We start from the raw sequence: 16,386 nt of genomic DNA on the forward strand, positions 1-16,386 counted from the left end.
AGCTCTTCAGCTTGGCCGATTAAAAACTAAAATGTGTCATTTGAAATCTCAAAGACCGCGCTGTCAACAACGACAATATAACGACTTGAGTTATTTGCATAGGCTATGTTTACATCGGAATCGACGTCCACGGTGTTATGGATCCAAATGTCTGCAATGCAACGTAGACTAACATCTCTCTTTAGAAATTCAGGAACAGCTTATTATGCTGAGAGTGACTCGTAGCATGCGAGAATATCCCCAAACTCTCGGATGCGCATTAAAACCGATCTTTTCTGATCTTTACTGATCCATTGTAGAATGGTTCGAAGGCGCCCAACATAGAAAAGTTTGAGAAGCCATGGCCTAAAACATCAACAATTTGGGCAGTATTTGGTGGTTGCATGTTAGATCTGAAGTGAATTGGGTTGCGATGGTCTGTCGTTTTTAAAAAGTGGGTCCCCAGGAAAAAAGTTTGGGAAACACTGTTTTAGATGAATAATAGCACTACATTGATTAAATGATAAATAGCACTATATTTCAAAAGTGTAATAGAAATACTTTTTTCGCATTTAGGTGAGTCACATGACACTAAACACATTCAAAAAGGTGGCACGTTTCATGTGGTCTAATGAGATAGGATTATTTTTAGAGTTGGTTTGAGATGAGAACATCAGTGAAAATCTACTCTAAGCAATAACAAAATGCAAACATTTCTAATGTTAAATGTGGACTATTCCCTCCCAGAATTGTCACATGCTGTCGCTGCAAGGTATAACAGTTTCACTTTCGATAATTTTCCTCCCTTTACATTCTGACCCACTCAATTTAACTACCATGGTTTTTGATGGATACAACTGTAGATAAACAAAACTTGTCAGATTTTGGGAGATCCATTGTCATATTTACAAGTGTGCTTGTCACCTTTATGTTGTGCAAAGCCACAGTGGAAACACAGCTAAAAAAACAACAGTTTGTTTCCTGATTTTGGAACAGATAGCATTCGAACAGCACTGGAGTACGAACCGTACCCCAGATCACTGTTTTCTAGGTTCATCTGGGTTCGGTATACTGTGTTCACATTAGCAAAATTAACCGAACCATCGGTCCATACAAACTCTGGTCCGGACCAAAGGGTCTAGTGTGAATACGCCCTAAGTGGCTGCTTCTGAGAAACCAGGAGTAAATAACACATGAGGAGTCCTTGTAGGCTATACCTCTGAGGCTCGGTCCCAGAACTGGGCTAGGACTTTTGTTCTGTAGTCAGGGATGATGCACATTGGGTTGTTGACCAAAGACAGCTTCTCCAAACAAGGGAGCGTGCCTATGGGCTTAATCTCATCAATCTGTGGGGAAAATACAATCACTTACTGCAAGATTTAACCTTTCAATTATACAGGAATACAAACACCACACATTCACTTCTTATGGACTCAATAATAGTCATGCTGTGAACATTTTATTAGCGCCACACATTACGCCTCGGTCAGAATAAAAGTAAATAAAATCATCAGAGTACCTGTGCTAATTTGTTGTTGCTCAAGTCCAAGTTGACCAAGGAGTACAGTTTGTTGAGACCTGAAAGTGTTTCAAGCCGATTTCCAGCCAGATTGAGGGTTTTAATGTTGCCAAGCTTAGTGTGAACCGCTTCAAGAACTGCCAAATTGTTGTAGGACAGGTCCAGATGAATCAGGTTATATAAATGCTGTGAATGAAAATGAAATACAAAAGAATACACATCAAAACTCAAAATAATTAAAATATACAAAAATGCCTCTAGGTAAACAATAATTATGTTACTCTTAACTACAAAATGTTACTGTAAAAATACTATTCTGCAATATGCAAAGTTTGAATTGCTTCAATCTTTCAGGATGCTTCATCAACAAGAACTGTTAACAAGAATGCAGAGGCATACTGGAAAACATCTCAGACTGCCTAGGGTCTGCCACATTTCTCAGTTTCTTCTGAAGCTATTTTTTTGCGAACCAAAACATACCTGAAGATTTTCCACATGAGATAGTTCATTGTGACTAAGGTCTAAGAATTCTACTTGAGGGATTAATTTCTGAAAGAAACACAGAGAATTGATCAGGGGATTAGATAGATAAGGAATAGATAGATGATCAACACTGAGAAGAGGGGAGGGGAGATTTGAAGTGAATGCCATGGTTACATTACACAGTGGTTAGGTACTGTGGACTGATTTTGTTTAAATTACCATACACCTGATAGATTATTATATGTGACAATTCTAAAATTTAAGATTACCAGATGAGTAAACATTAAAATACACTGCTGGTCATTTTTTGATGTCAGTGGTTACTTGCTTTCTGCAACCAGCTAGAGCTAGCACTGGTGCCATAATGTTTGTAAACATAGAAAATATTATATTACGCAAATGCAGTTATTGTACAGCCACAGACAATCAGAGCTACACTCACTAGAGCACCAAAAATAAAGCCTTGAATATGAAAATACCACCCGTCATTCTTTTGTTTAAAATCTCTACAAAAGTTATACTGGACATTGCACTGGTTATTAGATTTTAAAAAGATTATCTGGTAAAAGAGAGTGTAGAAAATTACTCACAACAGATTCATCAATGCATGCGATTAGGTTATGGCTCATGTCTAGTGTAGTCAATGTTTTCCAAGTAGGAATGATGGCCGTCACAGGACAGTTGGTGTCCACTCCCTCTGGCACCCACTGGGCAAACTCAGTTGCTTCTGGAACTATTATATCCTGAGAGATGACGCAACAGAACAGAAAAATGGCTTCTTGTGATTAAATGTTGTGATAACATTAGAGTAGCTTTTTACACGCAAATGGTCTACTTATTGCATATCAGATGGTAATTGCATATTCCTCATTCAGAATTCTGTTAGGCTGTGTTCACATTTGGCATCTTTTTTGAAGCTGCCAACATCAGTTTTACATTATGATCCTATGAAGTAGACTGTGTTTTCAAAAAAGTCCTGGGTGCTGTGTTTAGCATATTTTTTCTGCAGCTCAGGGAGTCCTTAAAGTTGAAAAATTTAAACTTTTCAGAAAAAAAGCACCCTACATTTTTTGACAGCTGACCAATTACAAGCTGAGTAATGATAGACACATATCCCATAACAACCAGCAGAAATGAATACGGTGGGGGTGGAGAGTCACAATATTCATTAGTGGAGTAAAACTGGATGTGTCCAAAATTGTCTGGTCAGTGTGTTTTTACTGCAATTGCTAGAAAAACTAGCATGTTAGCACATGTTGTGCGCACAATTGCTTTTTGCAATTTTTGCGCACAATTGCTTTTTGCGATTTTTTTCATTGAAAAAGTGCCCTGGCCGGCTTTTCTTATCAAACGTGTGTAGCTGTTATTTACCTTCATTGATGTTGTAGAGTGGTGGACACTTAGAGTAGCCAAAGTGGGTTTCAAAGAAGGCAACCCATTTATCTGAGCTGAGTCACAGTTACTGATCTGCAGACATTAAAATAAAAGTACACATCTAAATACAGTGCACAAACACCACAATTAACTTCTGATTAATCAAGTGAGGTTGACAGAGTATTGCACCCACCTCAATCTGAAGCAGCGATTTAAATACAGAGAGGTCAAAAGGAAGGCGGTCCTCCTGAATATTGCTTGTACCCACTACTCCCTTTGTTCCAGGAATCTGTACAACAAATCAACAGCACAGATCAGTTCCCATTCCTTATAAATATGGCTATTCCATTATTCCACAGAGAGAGAGACGATTACAAAATATATTGAATTATTCCAAAAACATTTTGTAATTTTTCTGTATAGCAGGGTAGCAAGACTGACACACAAACAATTGTTATTAATTATTATTAGGTTTTGAAAAACTTGAACAATATAACCAAGTCTCTTGGTCAAAAATCTATTCATTCTACGGACATTCGTAGTCTTCACAGAACTGCATTCTACAATAATTGTGTAGCTTCTGGGATGAGATGCCTTAAGATTTTTAAGGATCACCTTAAGATATTTAAGCCTACAGGTAAAGTCTAATATATGACCGAGGTCTGCTTTGGCGTCTCCATTGGCACAGGTTGGCTTGGCAAGCCTCAGCTGTTGAGTGATGGCATAAAGTTGCAAGGGCCGCAGCAAAAACACCTCACCAGCTACCAACAGTTGCTCGCCTGCACACAGAGAGAACACACAAGGACAGCACACACTTAACTGCTCAGCAATATGTGACTCTCCACGGCAAAACCAGCTGAAAGTGGCACAATGACGTTTTAAGATATGGGTATATAGAACATGTCTGCTAAAATGGTCAAATTTTACTTTTGACATAATTTCACAGCATAATGTCTACACTTTCATATAATTTAACTACTTGGGTTGAGATAGTGTATTCCTACCAGTGTCATGCTAGGAGTCACTTTTTTATTTATTTTTTAACACTATTAAATAGGTTTTCGGTGTTCATTGACTTCCATGCAGGTAAGATTGTTTAAAGATTCGTTCTAGTGTCGCTTACAAATACAAATTAACTAACTACTTTGCCAACACAGTGAGCAGGAGGACCCCCATAAATCAGATGTACAGCAGCACAGAACCAGATACTGTAAGATGTACTGTAGACTAGCCAGACATGGGTAACGTTGGAAGCCTAGGTAAGAAATGGGCAAATCCAACTAACTTATTGCATGTGTTCAGTACACCTAGCATCTACATCTAGCATCACATTGCTTGTCAGTTTACCCAAACCAGCTCAATGATGAAAGACATTACCCTCACCATATTCTGTCCTCTAAAATATATGTATCAAATTAAGTTTACCATTATCTCAGTCATAAATGCATGCTAGACCTGATGACTTACTGCTAATTAAAAATAATGGATCAGATTAGTTTGGCTAGAGTGCTATTCACTACAACACAAGGGCAGCCACAATTTATTTGCACCTGATAAACTGGCCATGGAGGCCATTTAAAATGTTGGTGGAGCTTTCTAAAAGCATATGTCATGACATGACCCATGACATTAGACATGATTTTCTGACTGTGAATACAAGTCCATTGACACGTAATCCTAGGTATAGCGCCAACCAAACAAAGGTATAGCTAGCGTCACATCGGCACTAAACTTTATAGGCATATTTGTCTATTTCGTAACATGTACAATCAAAACACATTGAATCCTTATCTCCGTAGTTTGTTGGTCAATATGCCTGATATGGGTGTCATTTGACAGCTTGTTTTATGGTTCTTCATGAAAACACAATCATTTAATTTAGAAAAATTGACTGATGTGACTGGTTTTGCCGTAGTGGGTCACACATTTGATAATCCAATAGATTGATAAAAAAGATGTAAAGGCAGCAACCCTTGGGGGTACCTTTGTGAAAAAGTTCCTCTGCCAGGGCTGCAGCAATTCCATTTATTTCCTGTGGAAACATAGGGGCATTTATTTCCTGTGGAAATTCAAGCAGGATGGTTTTCCAAAATGACCCAACTCCTGTTCATGACAACCGCCTAAACTCAACACCCTTGTGCTGTCTATGTACCTTTATATCAGGGATGTATATTAAATATTTTGTAGGTGGTGGTTTATAGTAATCAAAATGATCATGGCTATCCATATAATTGCGATACGATTAAAATGTGCTGAATTCTTTTCTAAACCTATCACCAATGTTGGACAGAACTCATAATTGGCCTGTCCTCTATGCACAGTAGCAACAAAACTAAAGGTCAGCAGAACAGCATTTATATATAAGTATTATATAGTTATAGTTAGTTATAACTGAGTTAGTAACGGAGTTAAGGGGCTATCACATTGTAGACGGTATGCACTGCGCTCGCCGCTAGGTGGCTCTTGGTTCAGGTAACGTCCCAAAGATTTTTGTTGTGCTTGCCGCTGGGCTCAGCGCAAAATACCAATGACTTACTGCGCACAAGAGAGGAAAAATGCCGCTTGCGCTGCGCTTTGCTCACCAGTTACTATTGTGTAACATTTACGTAACATTTTATGTTTTTAATGTTCAAATATGTCATGTTTCAACAACATACCTGGCTATCAGTCTGTTTCATGTTCAGAGCTCATGTTAGCCGCAGCTGGGTTTGGGCTGCTATCAACACCAGCATTCTTGGCCACTAATAGTTTTGTAGAAGCGTGTGACAATGAGATTAGAATTGTTTACAACCGACGTGGAGAAACACTTTGTTCCTGGGCATATGCCTAATGTACATTTCACATATAGCCTACATTCTTGCCCTTTATCTCAATGAAGTAATGCACGCCTACTTCCAGTTTTAAAGCGCTACCTTTGAATTTTCTGGGTTCGCCAATGGCTGTGTGTGTCTTGTTCGCAGAATTGCAGACACATCAGCGCAAGAAGCCTATAAACGCTCAGGCCAAATTCTGTCAATTTAGAACCGACCCACATATTTATTTTTTTTCCCCTTTAGTCCGACCGACTTGCCGGTTGTAAACTTATGCTAAGACCGATTTTTTTTTTTTACTCTAAACAACCAATACAAATAAAATACTATTTATTTTAGTAGGCCTAAGTATTGTGAATATAAATTGCCTACATACAAACGTAGGCTTTCTTAAATAAAACCCTGTGGTGGCCATCTGTACACCATTGGTTTACGATGTCACACTATGGCCTATAACGCCGCTTTCATTCACACAAACATCTCGACAATAACGCCATTACTTGGCACGAAAGTTCTGGAAGAACTGTGCCCAGATCTTTTTCCCATTCCTTTCTCACCTCTAGTCTAACGGTGACCGTGTTGAAGAATTGAAATTGGTTGTGGTCTATTCAGTATTTCTCAAAATATGAGTCCGCAAGACTGATGGTCCATGGAGTCGTGGAGTGAAATTAGGTCCGGTTCTTCGCCTGATAATTTGCTGCTAAAGTTGATAAAGATACCAAGGGCCGACAAAAAAAAGAAAACAAACGTTTTGCTATCGATGTCATTAAACATGGAGCCATACAATAAAGTGGTGGTATGAGCTGCTCATTCAATGGGCGCCTGCACGAGAGAAACTGAAAATAATCAACAACGTTGGTATCAAAGCTTCGCTCAACCTGTTGAATGCTATTTAAGTGTTTAACGACACTTGATAAAACGACGCTGGATTTTGGAACTTCCATAGAAACAGAGCAGAGACTGTATAATACACTATATAGCACTGAGTATTGTATAGTCAAATTTGAATATAACGGGCCAAACGCTATTGTAGCCTTCTTTCTATCTGTTAAAGATCAACAGATCAGTGATTTACGCCCTATCTGCTCGCCAAAAAAAAAGTTGGTATTGTGTTTCCTGAATCCTTACATTCAGGCATTCAAATTAAACTTCATTAAAAAAACATGTATTTTTTTTTTTCTCCATACCATTTTAAGGATGGCCTCAACAGTGTGGCACTTCAAAAGAGATCTATTTGTGTGAGAATATCAGCCTGTCCACAGGCAACGCAGATCCACAGGTCTCCCTAACTTTATATTCATGCAGTCATCCTGAAATAAACATAGCAGTGGCACTCTGGCACATGACAGTATTGCGGCAGTTTCTTAATGGTAGTGGCAAAAAGTGAAGCGCTGTGCCAGTAACTTCAAATTAGCGCGATTTACCCTTATAGGCTACTGGTAATGTTACATGATCCCTACGAGACACTTTCTTATTTTTAATTGTCAATATCGGATCTGACTGTATATTTCTGGTATCCTAGCTCTATCTATTTACCCGCCACAGTGGCTGGTAAGTTGACCAAATTCACCCGCCATTGCCAGTACACAAATTCACCCGCATTTGGTAGGTGTTAATTTCCATCCCTGCTTTACCATGCAATCAGTGTTTGGTTTCATATGTAACAGTATGTGAAAAACTATACAGTTTGACACAGTGTGTACAAACCCAAACTGTGCAAGATTTTTGTCTTGGGTACAAACTAAGTAGCTAACTCCAAAAAAAATGAACTAGTACCACATCAATGGTTACCATCAAAAAATAAAAACAACCACTTACATAAGCATGAAACTGCAGAAAACAAGACAGAACTTTGGGTGCAGCCACAGGGAAACGGACAAGCAAGGTCTGTAGATACACTTCAAGCTCTTTCTGCCTTTTTTCAACCAGGCTTTTCGAGTTTTTCCCTATGATCTTCTTTGGTGGCAACAGGTGTTTGTCAATTTTTTTCTCAGAAGTGAGCTTTGAAAAAAAGAAAATATATATTTTTAGAAATGCCCAGTTCATTCTTATAACAAACACAATATTCACATTAATCTGATACAGCTAAAAAACATGTGGGAATAAAAACAAACTCACCTTTTCATGCAAATCATGAAAATCACTGTAGCGGTGTTTTATAATCCACTTATGGTCTCCTACATTGACTTCAATTATGTATACCTAGGGATGATGTTATTAAACGTTAGGTGCAATGATTTCAGAGACAGAAACATACAGAAACCAGTAGTGCCCTTTATATTGGTGCAACAATAACAGCATAATGCATTCATTCTCATTCGAAAAGACAGATTTACGGGGTTCAAAGGAGTCAGCATTTTGGCACAAGGGTGATCACACATTCTGTTCTGGTGACCTTCGGGGTTGTTGTTTCACTTTGATATCTTGTGATTTCAGCAGTGTTGGGGAGTGTTGAACTACTGGAAAGTGTGAATTAGTATGCATATTTTAACAACATTTTGCAGTAACTGGTAGTTTAACTATATTTGTATGGGTATAGTGATTCAAGTAGTAAGTTAAATTACTTGTTTTGTTGTTTTTGTATAGTTTGTGACTGTAGTTAAAGGTGCTCTAAGCGATAAAGCCACTTCTGTTGACATTCAAACAGAACAGAGAGCTTGCTTACTATTCCCTCCCCCTCCCTCCCTCCCGTGCAACGCGCATCTCATAGGTGATTGGCTGGAACCGTTTGTTATGTTTTTATGGTCCAGACTGGACCAAGTTGTTTTTGTTGCCGTTTTTGGGGCCTGGGCTGTCCACAGAGACTGTGCTTTTTTTACAGTGTATTCAGGGCACAGGCAGCTAGAGGATGGTGAGGTGATGTTTGCAGTATGTGACAAAAAATGTTTTAGCATAGAAACCGTGTAACATCGCTTAGAGCACCTTTAACTACTGGAACTACAAACAGTTTGTCACCATAGGTTTCGATACTGTACTCCATTTGAGCCCTTCCATCTTTTTCCTGTAAACCACTGAGAATGCAGACACGTTGGCAATGCATTGGTCAACCACCACGACACACACTTAATCTCTGTGTAGTGCAAAAAGCGTGGCCATTGATCAATGCTCAGACAGTAAAACCAAATCTTAGCCCGAGTAAATATCACAGTGGCCATACTTCAAACATGTGACTGACTAGTTCCACCAACCATGGATATGTTTTTACTCACGACCTATGTAAGCCAAGAGTATACACTTTATACTCTCTCTACTGCAACACCATCATCAAACAAGTCTAAACACGCATACAGTAGGCCTAAATCTTAATTTTGGTTAGGTATGATCAGTGTGCAATAATCGCCATTCTACATCACACGCAATACATTGTGTGAACTTTATTTGCAAAATAACTGCTCTTGGTAGCTTTACGTAACTACCCTAACCCTAACTATATGCAACTACTCACTAGGGGAAACCGTCAGACTATTGATCATCTTCTTGTTGATTCTACATCAAAGTATATCCGTGGTCGAAAGTGGCAATTTATCCAGTGTCAAACTTACCATTCATAGGCTAAATCTCGCTAGGAAGTGTTATCCACTGTCGCCAGTTCACCGTTATCAAAACATGAAACATGCACGTAATCTATCTAACGATAGATTTACACACTAAATTGAGAATTAAGCTAGAGGCAATGTCGAAGGTATATGGCTGGGTTTAGCCTACCTTTACTTTATGGCTATTATGAATAAGTCATATAAATTACGCTAAATCTTGTGACTAACACTAGACCGTTTTTCCCCTGATCTTCTACACCCTGGAGCGCTTTGGGTTGCAAGCATATTAAATGCGCTATATAAATAAAGTTACCTTACCTTCCACCCATAACAAGCTAGCTATTATGTAACGTTATCAACAAAAGTGGGACCTTTGATTGGCGAACAGGACGGCTAACGTTGTGTTAGCTAACGTTAAGTTAAATACCTAGCTTCTAACTGCTAGCAAGAGCAAGCTAGCTCCCTGAAATGTGTGTCAATCTTCGATTTATGCCACTACGAAGCACCTTTATGCATTTTCATAAAGTATGTATCATTGCCTATTAGAATGTCCGAACAAGACAATGTCGAAATACCCGTTTCTGTTTGTTCAACTAAGGTTAGCTAGCTGGGATAGTAACCATATTTAGTTGAAGCAATAAACCTACGGTATAGTTGTCGACGAGTTCTGATCCCACGATGCAGACTTTCTTCTCCAGGGTTTCCTCTTGGTATTCAGCACAGTCCATCACGAAATATTAAGTTAGTGAACAATACCATACAATCTCAGAAAAGCACACGGTTTGGTCGGTGCAAATTACGCCTAACGTTTATGACAGGTCTCAAGCGACACAGAGCTGGTTTTCGCCCTTGACGAAAAGCGCCGTATCAAATTCAAATCTAACCAACTCTATATAAAAAAACAACAACAAAACATGGTCTACTTTGAGACGCCCCATCGATCCTTTGTCTCGAGGCTCTCTTTACATATTTACATCTCTCTGAATTAATCAACCCTCCCATTCAGTCTCATGCCCAGCTGACTCTGGAACAGCGGATATGCGCCAGATCCATTTCAGACTCAGCAGTTGTTGGACCACATCCTGCGACGCGCGGAATTGGTCAGTCACAGCCTGTGTTCATTTTTCATGAAGATTGTGTAAAGAATCAGAAGAATGTTTTCAGTGCGGAAATAATAGTCTACTGCTCCGTATTCAAGCGTTGTGGAATGGCTATCACCGCCGTAAAAAGCATGCTTTGTGAACATAGATTGCTAATATCAGACTTTCTAATTCAGAGATGACAAATTAATTAATTGATTTTGATTATCCATGTAGCCTAACCATACTAGGCCTACAAACTACAGACTACATACATCTATGCAAGTCTGTGGACTTCAAGCAAACACCGAACCGAACCGCCAGGGTGCGTAGAGCAGTAACCAGTAACACCGTTAAAAGTTAGACTGTCCCATTTGCTACAAGAAGGCTAAAGTAAGCAACACATTTCTCCAGGATGAATTTACAGCTTTAACTTTTTCTATTAGAAGTCAGGTTATTTGCACGACACTTATTTCTTTACATTGCACGAATGAATGGAGTAGGAACTGAAATGACAAAACAATTGTGCCCCCACGGAAACTGGGCTGTTAGAACAGTCCAGCAGTTTACTATGCAGTGCCATGAGAAACGGACTGTCATTCTTAGCGGAGTATTGGTAAGCAAGCACAATTTTGGGAAGCTGAGTTTTGGTTGTTAGTACCACAGTACAGTAAGATACAGTGACGTGTTTGTCTTCATTGACATTTAGGCTAGATACAAATTGACATTAGGCCTATATCAAATTCAACGTGAAGGGGCTTGGTGGTTATCCCCGAGCGCGTCAAGCTGCCTGTGTCACAGGCATTACGCCAGGCTATGTACCACCAAACGCCAGTTGTGAAGAAAAAAACAGAAAAAATCAAAAGGTAGACTCTTGGGTGTATCGTGTGGTGAATCACGATAAACAAAGCCTAATTAGTTCAGAAATTTAAATATTCGGCTAGCTGCTATTTGCAGCTGAAGATTATGTGAGTGGGGAACTCGCCCGCTGCGTTCCGGAGTAAGAATGTGTGGCAAGGGCATGGTACTATGCCAGGGGCTTTACAACAGACAGTACTGTAAAGACAAGTTCACGGATGATTCGAGGAGAGACAGCAGCAAACACTGGTACAAGTGCGGAAAGCAGCAAGGATGTCAGGGGAAAAGGAGAAGGGCACATGGATATCCCGAGCCCCGCAGACTGAATCGACGAAGACCACGTCCATCAGGTACGGTCTTGCGCCCTGTAAACATAAAAGGAAACAGGGCACCAGGTATGAGAGCACCAAGAAATACAAACCAGTTTCTTATGCACGAAAAGTATCAGATGATGCATATGCGATCAGATTCCGTGGGAACGGAGAGTGGATCGGACTGTGAAATGGATTTTGCGGATATGGACTCTTATCTTGGTGTTTTGGAGAACGCTAGAGGCGCACTGTTGGACAGTCTTGAGCTCTCTTCAAAGCCATCAGCTTTATTTTGTCCTCAACAATTGGCCAAATGTCAAGCATATCCCTTCTTCGGCTTCGCTGAGCTTGATCAAGAGGAAAGTATGCAGTATTATCCATCTGAAGATGACGTTAATCAAAGTGAAGATTTCATGCAAAAAGACTTCAATGAATTTTGTAGTACTATTGCTCCACTTGTGTAAAGGATCTGTTTGTGTTCACGTCAGATTTTTAAATAATTTATGTTAAAGTTTCATTTGACGGGAGCAAAACCTTCCACATTCAGTTTTTTTTCTGTAGGCCTGCATGAATTTGTCAAGCCTATGTTGTTTTGACGGGCGTTGGGGTAGGAGTGTGACTAACCAGCCAATCACATTTCAGCTTGTCCGATGGCAACACACTTCTTGTTTAAAGTTGCCCTATGCAAATGGTATTGGGAAATAAATTAAATTGGTTGTTGTTTTTGCTATTTCTGCATGTATGTGACGTAGACAGGTTACTACTCAGTGTCAACAATAAGGCAAGGCTTAGGACACGCAGGAAACGTGTGTGGGTTAGAGATTGATATCCTGGGCAGCCTATCTTGGAGTTGGTGCACTTGAAATGTCTTGTAGCCTACGGTGTCTTAATGGGGATGTATGTTACTAATAAACTAGATATATATCTATGGGATAAACAATTAGCATGTCATCACAAGCAAGCGTTTTACCTTATTTACTGCAGATGTGACTCATTTGATACTCAATCATAATACTACTTCTGTGCAATAAAGAAGTGCGACATCTCCAAGTACATCTCGATCATGACGTGTCCATAAGAAAATGAGAAAATGTAGGCCTAACATATTCAACGATTAGCCTATTGAAGATCACGGGACCAGTTGCTTCACAGTTCCTTAACTTAAGAGTGATAAGCGCTCATGTTAACTTGGGGAAGTGGAGCCTCGCTTCGGTAGGCCTATGCCTATTCTAAATGGCTGCTTTTAAGTGTTCTGTTGAAGAGAAGTTTAAATTAAAATAAAAAAGATAGGGCCTACTGAAAACAAGTGGGTTTGAACCTATGCCGCACTTAACAAAGCTTCAAGCAGGCTGATACGTTACCAAGAGCACCACCTCACATTTATTAAGTAGGCCTATATGCAGCAGATTATGTGGCTGTTATAGCCTATGCAGAGGTTCTTTAAAGTGTGGGGCGGGCCCAGTGGGGAATAGAGACATGACAGGTGGGGCACGAGGAACAGGAAGGAATTTGTATTTTGTGCCAAAATACAAATTCTTTAATAATGCCTTTTTTTTTTTTTTTTTGACAAGAAAGATCATGAATTCAAAACAAAATAGCCACACACAAACATAAGTGTCATTAACAGACTAGGCCCTATATTAAAATAACATCTTGATGCAGCGCCCCGAGATGGGAAATGTAACGTGGAACCAAAATGCGAAATCAAGTGGGGCTTCAGAATTCCCCACCTCCAAAATGGGGAATGGCAGAAAAAGTTTGAGAACCACTGGACTACTTTTTTTTCGGCACTTGATCTTTAAGACATTCCAGAACCTTTGTGTTTTGACAACTGACCTCCAGGCAGTCGTAGCCTACCTTTTCAAGCCGTGGTAAACAACACTAACCTGACCCTCGCCAGATGAATTTCGTTCCGCTTAGCTCCGCCTAGCTTCACTCACATCCATCTGGGACCTCTTCTATAGAGTGGCGAAGTCCCGCCCCTTCTGTTTGCCTCCATGGGACCTATCTTTCAAACGGCAGTCTATGGCGAAAAAAATAAATATTTTCTGGTCCTGGTTGACTTGTGCCTTGAATTACCCATATGATGTTTGTCAATTTTAAAGACAATTTTTCATGTAAAGACATTTGCAGTTTGTTTCGTAACTATTGAATTACAACATTGTGAAAGATCGTAATTCCAACGACTACAAACCCATCAGTCGCGCTAGTGACGTTAGCTCATTCACAGCCACACTAGATTGTACAAGCATACCAGCAACAGGTCTTAATTGGGCTTTCCTTGCCGAAGAAAATACCATGAGTCAGAGGATTAAACACATCAGGTAAGTTGTATTTGTCCATAGACTGTACATTACATACTGTTAAGTGACATAGCAGGCAGCAAGATGCAACCGTTAACTAGCATAACAGCTCTTATCGTTTCATTACGTTGGTGACGTACATCGTTCGAGACGAGAGATGTAGTCCACTGAGTGGTTTCGCACAAAACCAACATAACTTTTGAAGTCTATCGAACAACAGTACTTTCTTGACGTGAAAAATTATCTTTTAAATTCACACACATCATATGTGAAATTCGTGGCACAATTCAAACTGGACCAAAAAATAATTGTTATCTCTCCATTAACTCCCGTTCATAATTTTTTGAAAGAAGTAGAAGGGGCGGGACTTCGTCACTCTATTGAGAGTGATTTCTGCAACCGACTTTATGGTTCAGCCAATCAGGACACAGGGCGGGAGTTTCATTGATGTGACGTAGTAGAGAAGTGACCGTGAGACTGTTATCAGCGTCACGGGTTGGCTTCGATGTGAGTGGTTGAAGTAGCACGTCAATAGATGACGGACAAGTGGCTTATTCAATCATATGCAAGCATTTTTTGATTAGGCCCAGCCTTCTGAAACACCATTCCAATGGATCGGTTCCAGATGGATGAGTGGAGCTAAGCGGAACGAAATTCATCTGGCGAGGGTCAGGTTAAAACAACATGGGATAATGTTTTAAAAATGATAGCATGGTCCGTTCACTTGTCCAACTCAAGACCTATAAAGTAGGTTACATTATTTCAGACATAAATAATTGGTGATTTGTCAAAAAGGTTAATCAAATTAATTTATAACTATAGTTTATTTCTATAGCGTAGCCTAATCATAGTAGGCTCCAAAAACAATTGGCCTAGTCAGTACTGTTAGTAGGCGTAGCCTACATATGGTTTTCCAATTGATTGAGTCATGAAAAATGAATGCACACACAGGGCCTACTTTAAAGTTTCATGGAAGATAATTTCTGTAATTTGGTGTACACTGATCAATTATTGCCTCTCCCACACCAACGCAAATAGCAATAGTTGTCAGGTAAGAAGAAACCTGAACATGTGTCTATTTTCTTCTGTGATTATTATGTTAATGCTTTACTAGGCCTACTCAACTGAAATTGAAATATTTACACACAACTTATAGATACACTTATATTTCAAGTCACTGTATTTAGAAACATAATGTGCACAGAATATAGAGGGCTCTTTTATTTTTGATGTCTTGAAATCACATCAATTTCAATTTAATATCACTTATAGAGCGCCAAAACATTGCACATGTTTCATGGTGCTTAACAGAGTGTTAAACAATCAGAGAAGGCCCATGAGTCACACGGAAAAACTCCCTAGAATTGGAGATACATATAGGAAGAAACCTTGAGCAGATCCACAACTCAAGGGCCTGACCCATCTGCCTAGGGTCTAGGGGCTGTTTACATGATAAAAAAATAAAGTTAGTTAGGTGTAGAGAATAGAACATGGTGTTTAAAACCACCTGAGGTATATGTTAGAAAGAGGTGGGATGGTTACATATACAGTATGATAATGCATGAATCCTATTTAGTGTCAGAAGTTCAATGTCCAGTCATTTGGATTTCTAAAATGGCTTTAAATACAGGATAACTAAAGGCTTCACACATGATCACAATGTGACAGGTGACATCATTTTGCATGAGTAATCATTATAAATTTAAATCGAAGTTAAACAAATTTAAAGCAGTGGAAGAAAGAAAACAAACTGTAGCTTTAAATACACTGCCTTCCCTATGAACTGGCACTGACACACAGACAATAGTAAGAGAGGGAGGGTTGTGGCAATGAACCAAATAGGGGATAGAGAATATCCTATCTATAACATGCGGCTCCATCTATAATGAATCGGAATTGCCTACCTACACTGAACTCCTGAAAATAAGACATTGCAAATGAATGGAAGAAGATGGTACACCTTCAATTGTCATAGACATGAAATAACGTACCAGTGTGACATTAACCACATACATTCTCTAAAGAAAATTCATAAAAGAGAATATGCTTGTATTGCACTGCCTTAGCAATGAACTCTGGAGTCGTCAGGATTACCCCAGAGGTTTGTGGTTGTCCATTGAGAATCAGGCCTGTT

The 16,386-nt window shown here is 39.4% G+C and overlaps 3 protein-coding genes across 7 annotated transcripts in view; 2 read left to right on the plus strand and 1 right to left on the minus strand.

Moving 5' to 3' along the window:
- nisch (nischarin) overlaps window positions 1-11,437 on the minus strand; it is a 37,383-nt gene extending 25,946 nt beyond the window's left edge. For 2 of the 5 annotated variants that reach the window (XR_007194770.1, XM_048254229.1), the window contains exons 1-11: window positions 10,349-11,436; window positions 8,284-8,367; window positions 7,984-8,166; window positions 5,339-5,387; window positions 3,971-4,134; window positions 3,549-3,644; window positions 3,353-3,448; window positions 2,572-2,724; window positions 1,979-2,047; window positions 1,499-1,684; window positions 1,197-1,325 (exon numbers count right to left, since the gene is read on the minus strand). Coding sequence is in view for 4 of the 5 variants with exons in the window: in XM_048254229.1 (XP_048110186.1) it covers window positions 1,197-1,325; window positions 1,499-1,684; window positions 1,979-2,047; window positions 2,572-2,724; window positions 3,353-3,448; window positions 3,549-3,644; window positions 3,971-4,134; window positions 5,339-5,387; window positions 7,984-8,166; window positions 8,284-8,367; window positions 10,349-10,429 (1,290 nt within the window). In the remaining variant the exon portion in view is untranslated. Of the gene's footprint in view, window positions 1-1,196; window positions 1,326-1,498; window positions 1,685-1,978; window positions 2,048-2,571; window positions 2,725-3,352; window positions 3,449-3,548; window positions 3,645-3,970; window positions 4,135-5,338; window positions 5,388-7,983; window positions 8,167-8,283; window positions 8,368-10,348 lie in introns of all 5 variants that reach the window. The other 3 variants (XM_048254227.1, XM_048254228.1, XM_048254225.1) reach the window with 2 other exon arrangements.
- Window positions 10,781-16,386, plus strand: part of LOC125301608 (centromere protein P) — a 124,131-nt gene continuing 118,525 nt past the window's right edge. Inside the window, exon 1 of the mRNA XM_048254236.1 lies at window positions 10,781-10,801. The gene's annotated coding sequence lies outside the window, so the exon portion shown is untranslated. The remainder of the gene's footprint in view (window positions 10,802-16,386) is intronic.
- wu:fb55g09 lies at window positions 11,373-13,002 on the plus strand. Its single transcript, XM_048254239.1, has one exon. The coding sequence runs from the start codon at window positions 11,787-11,789 to the stop codon at window positions 12,411-12,413; it is 627 nt and encodes a 208-aa protein (XP_048110196.1). The 5' UTR covers window positions 11,373-11,786; the 3' UTR covers window positions 12,414-13,002.

This window comes from Alosa alosa, chromosome 10 (assembly GCF_017589495.1).
Source record: "Alosa alosa isolate M-15738 ecotype Scorff River chromosome 10, AALO_Geno_1.1, whole genome shotgun sequence".
Classification (NCBI taxonomy): Eukaryota; Metazoa; Chordata; class Actinopteri; order Clupeiformes; family Clupeidae; genus Alosa; species Alosa alosa.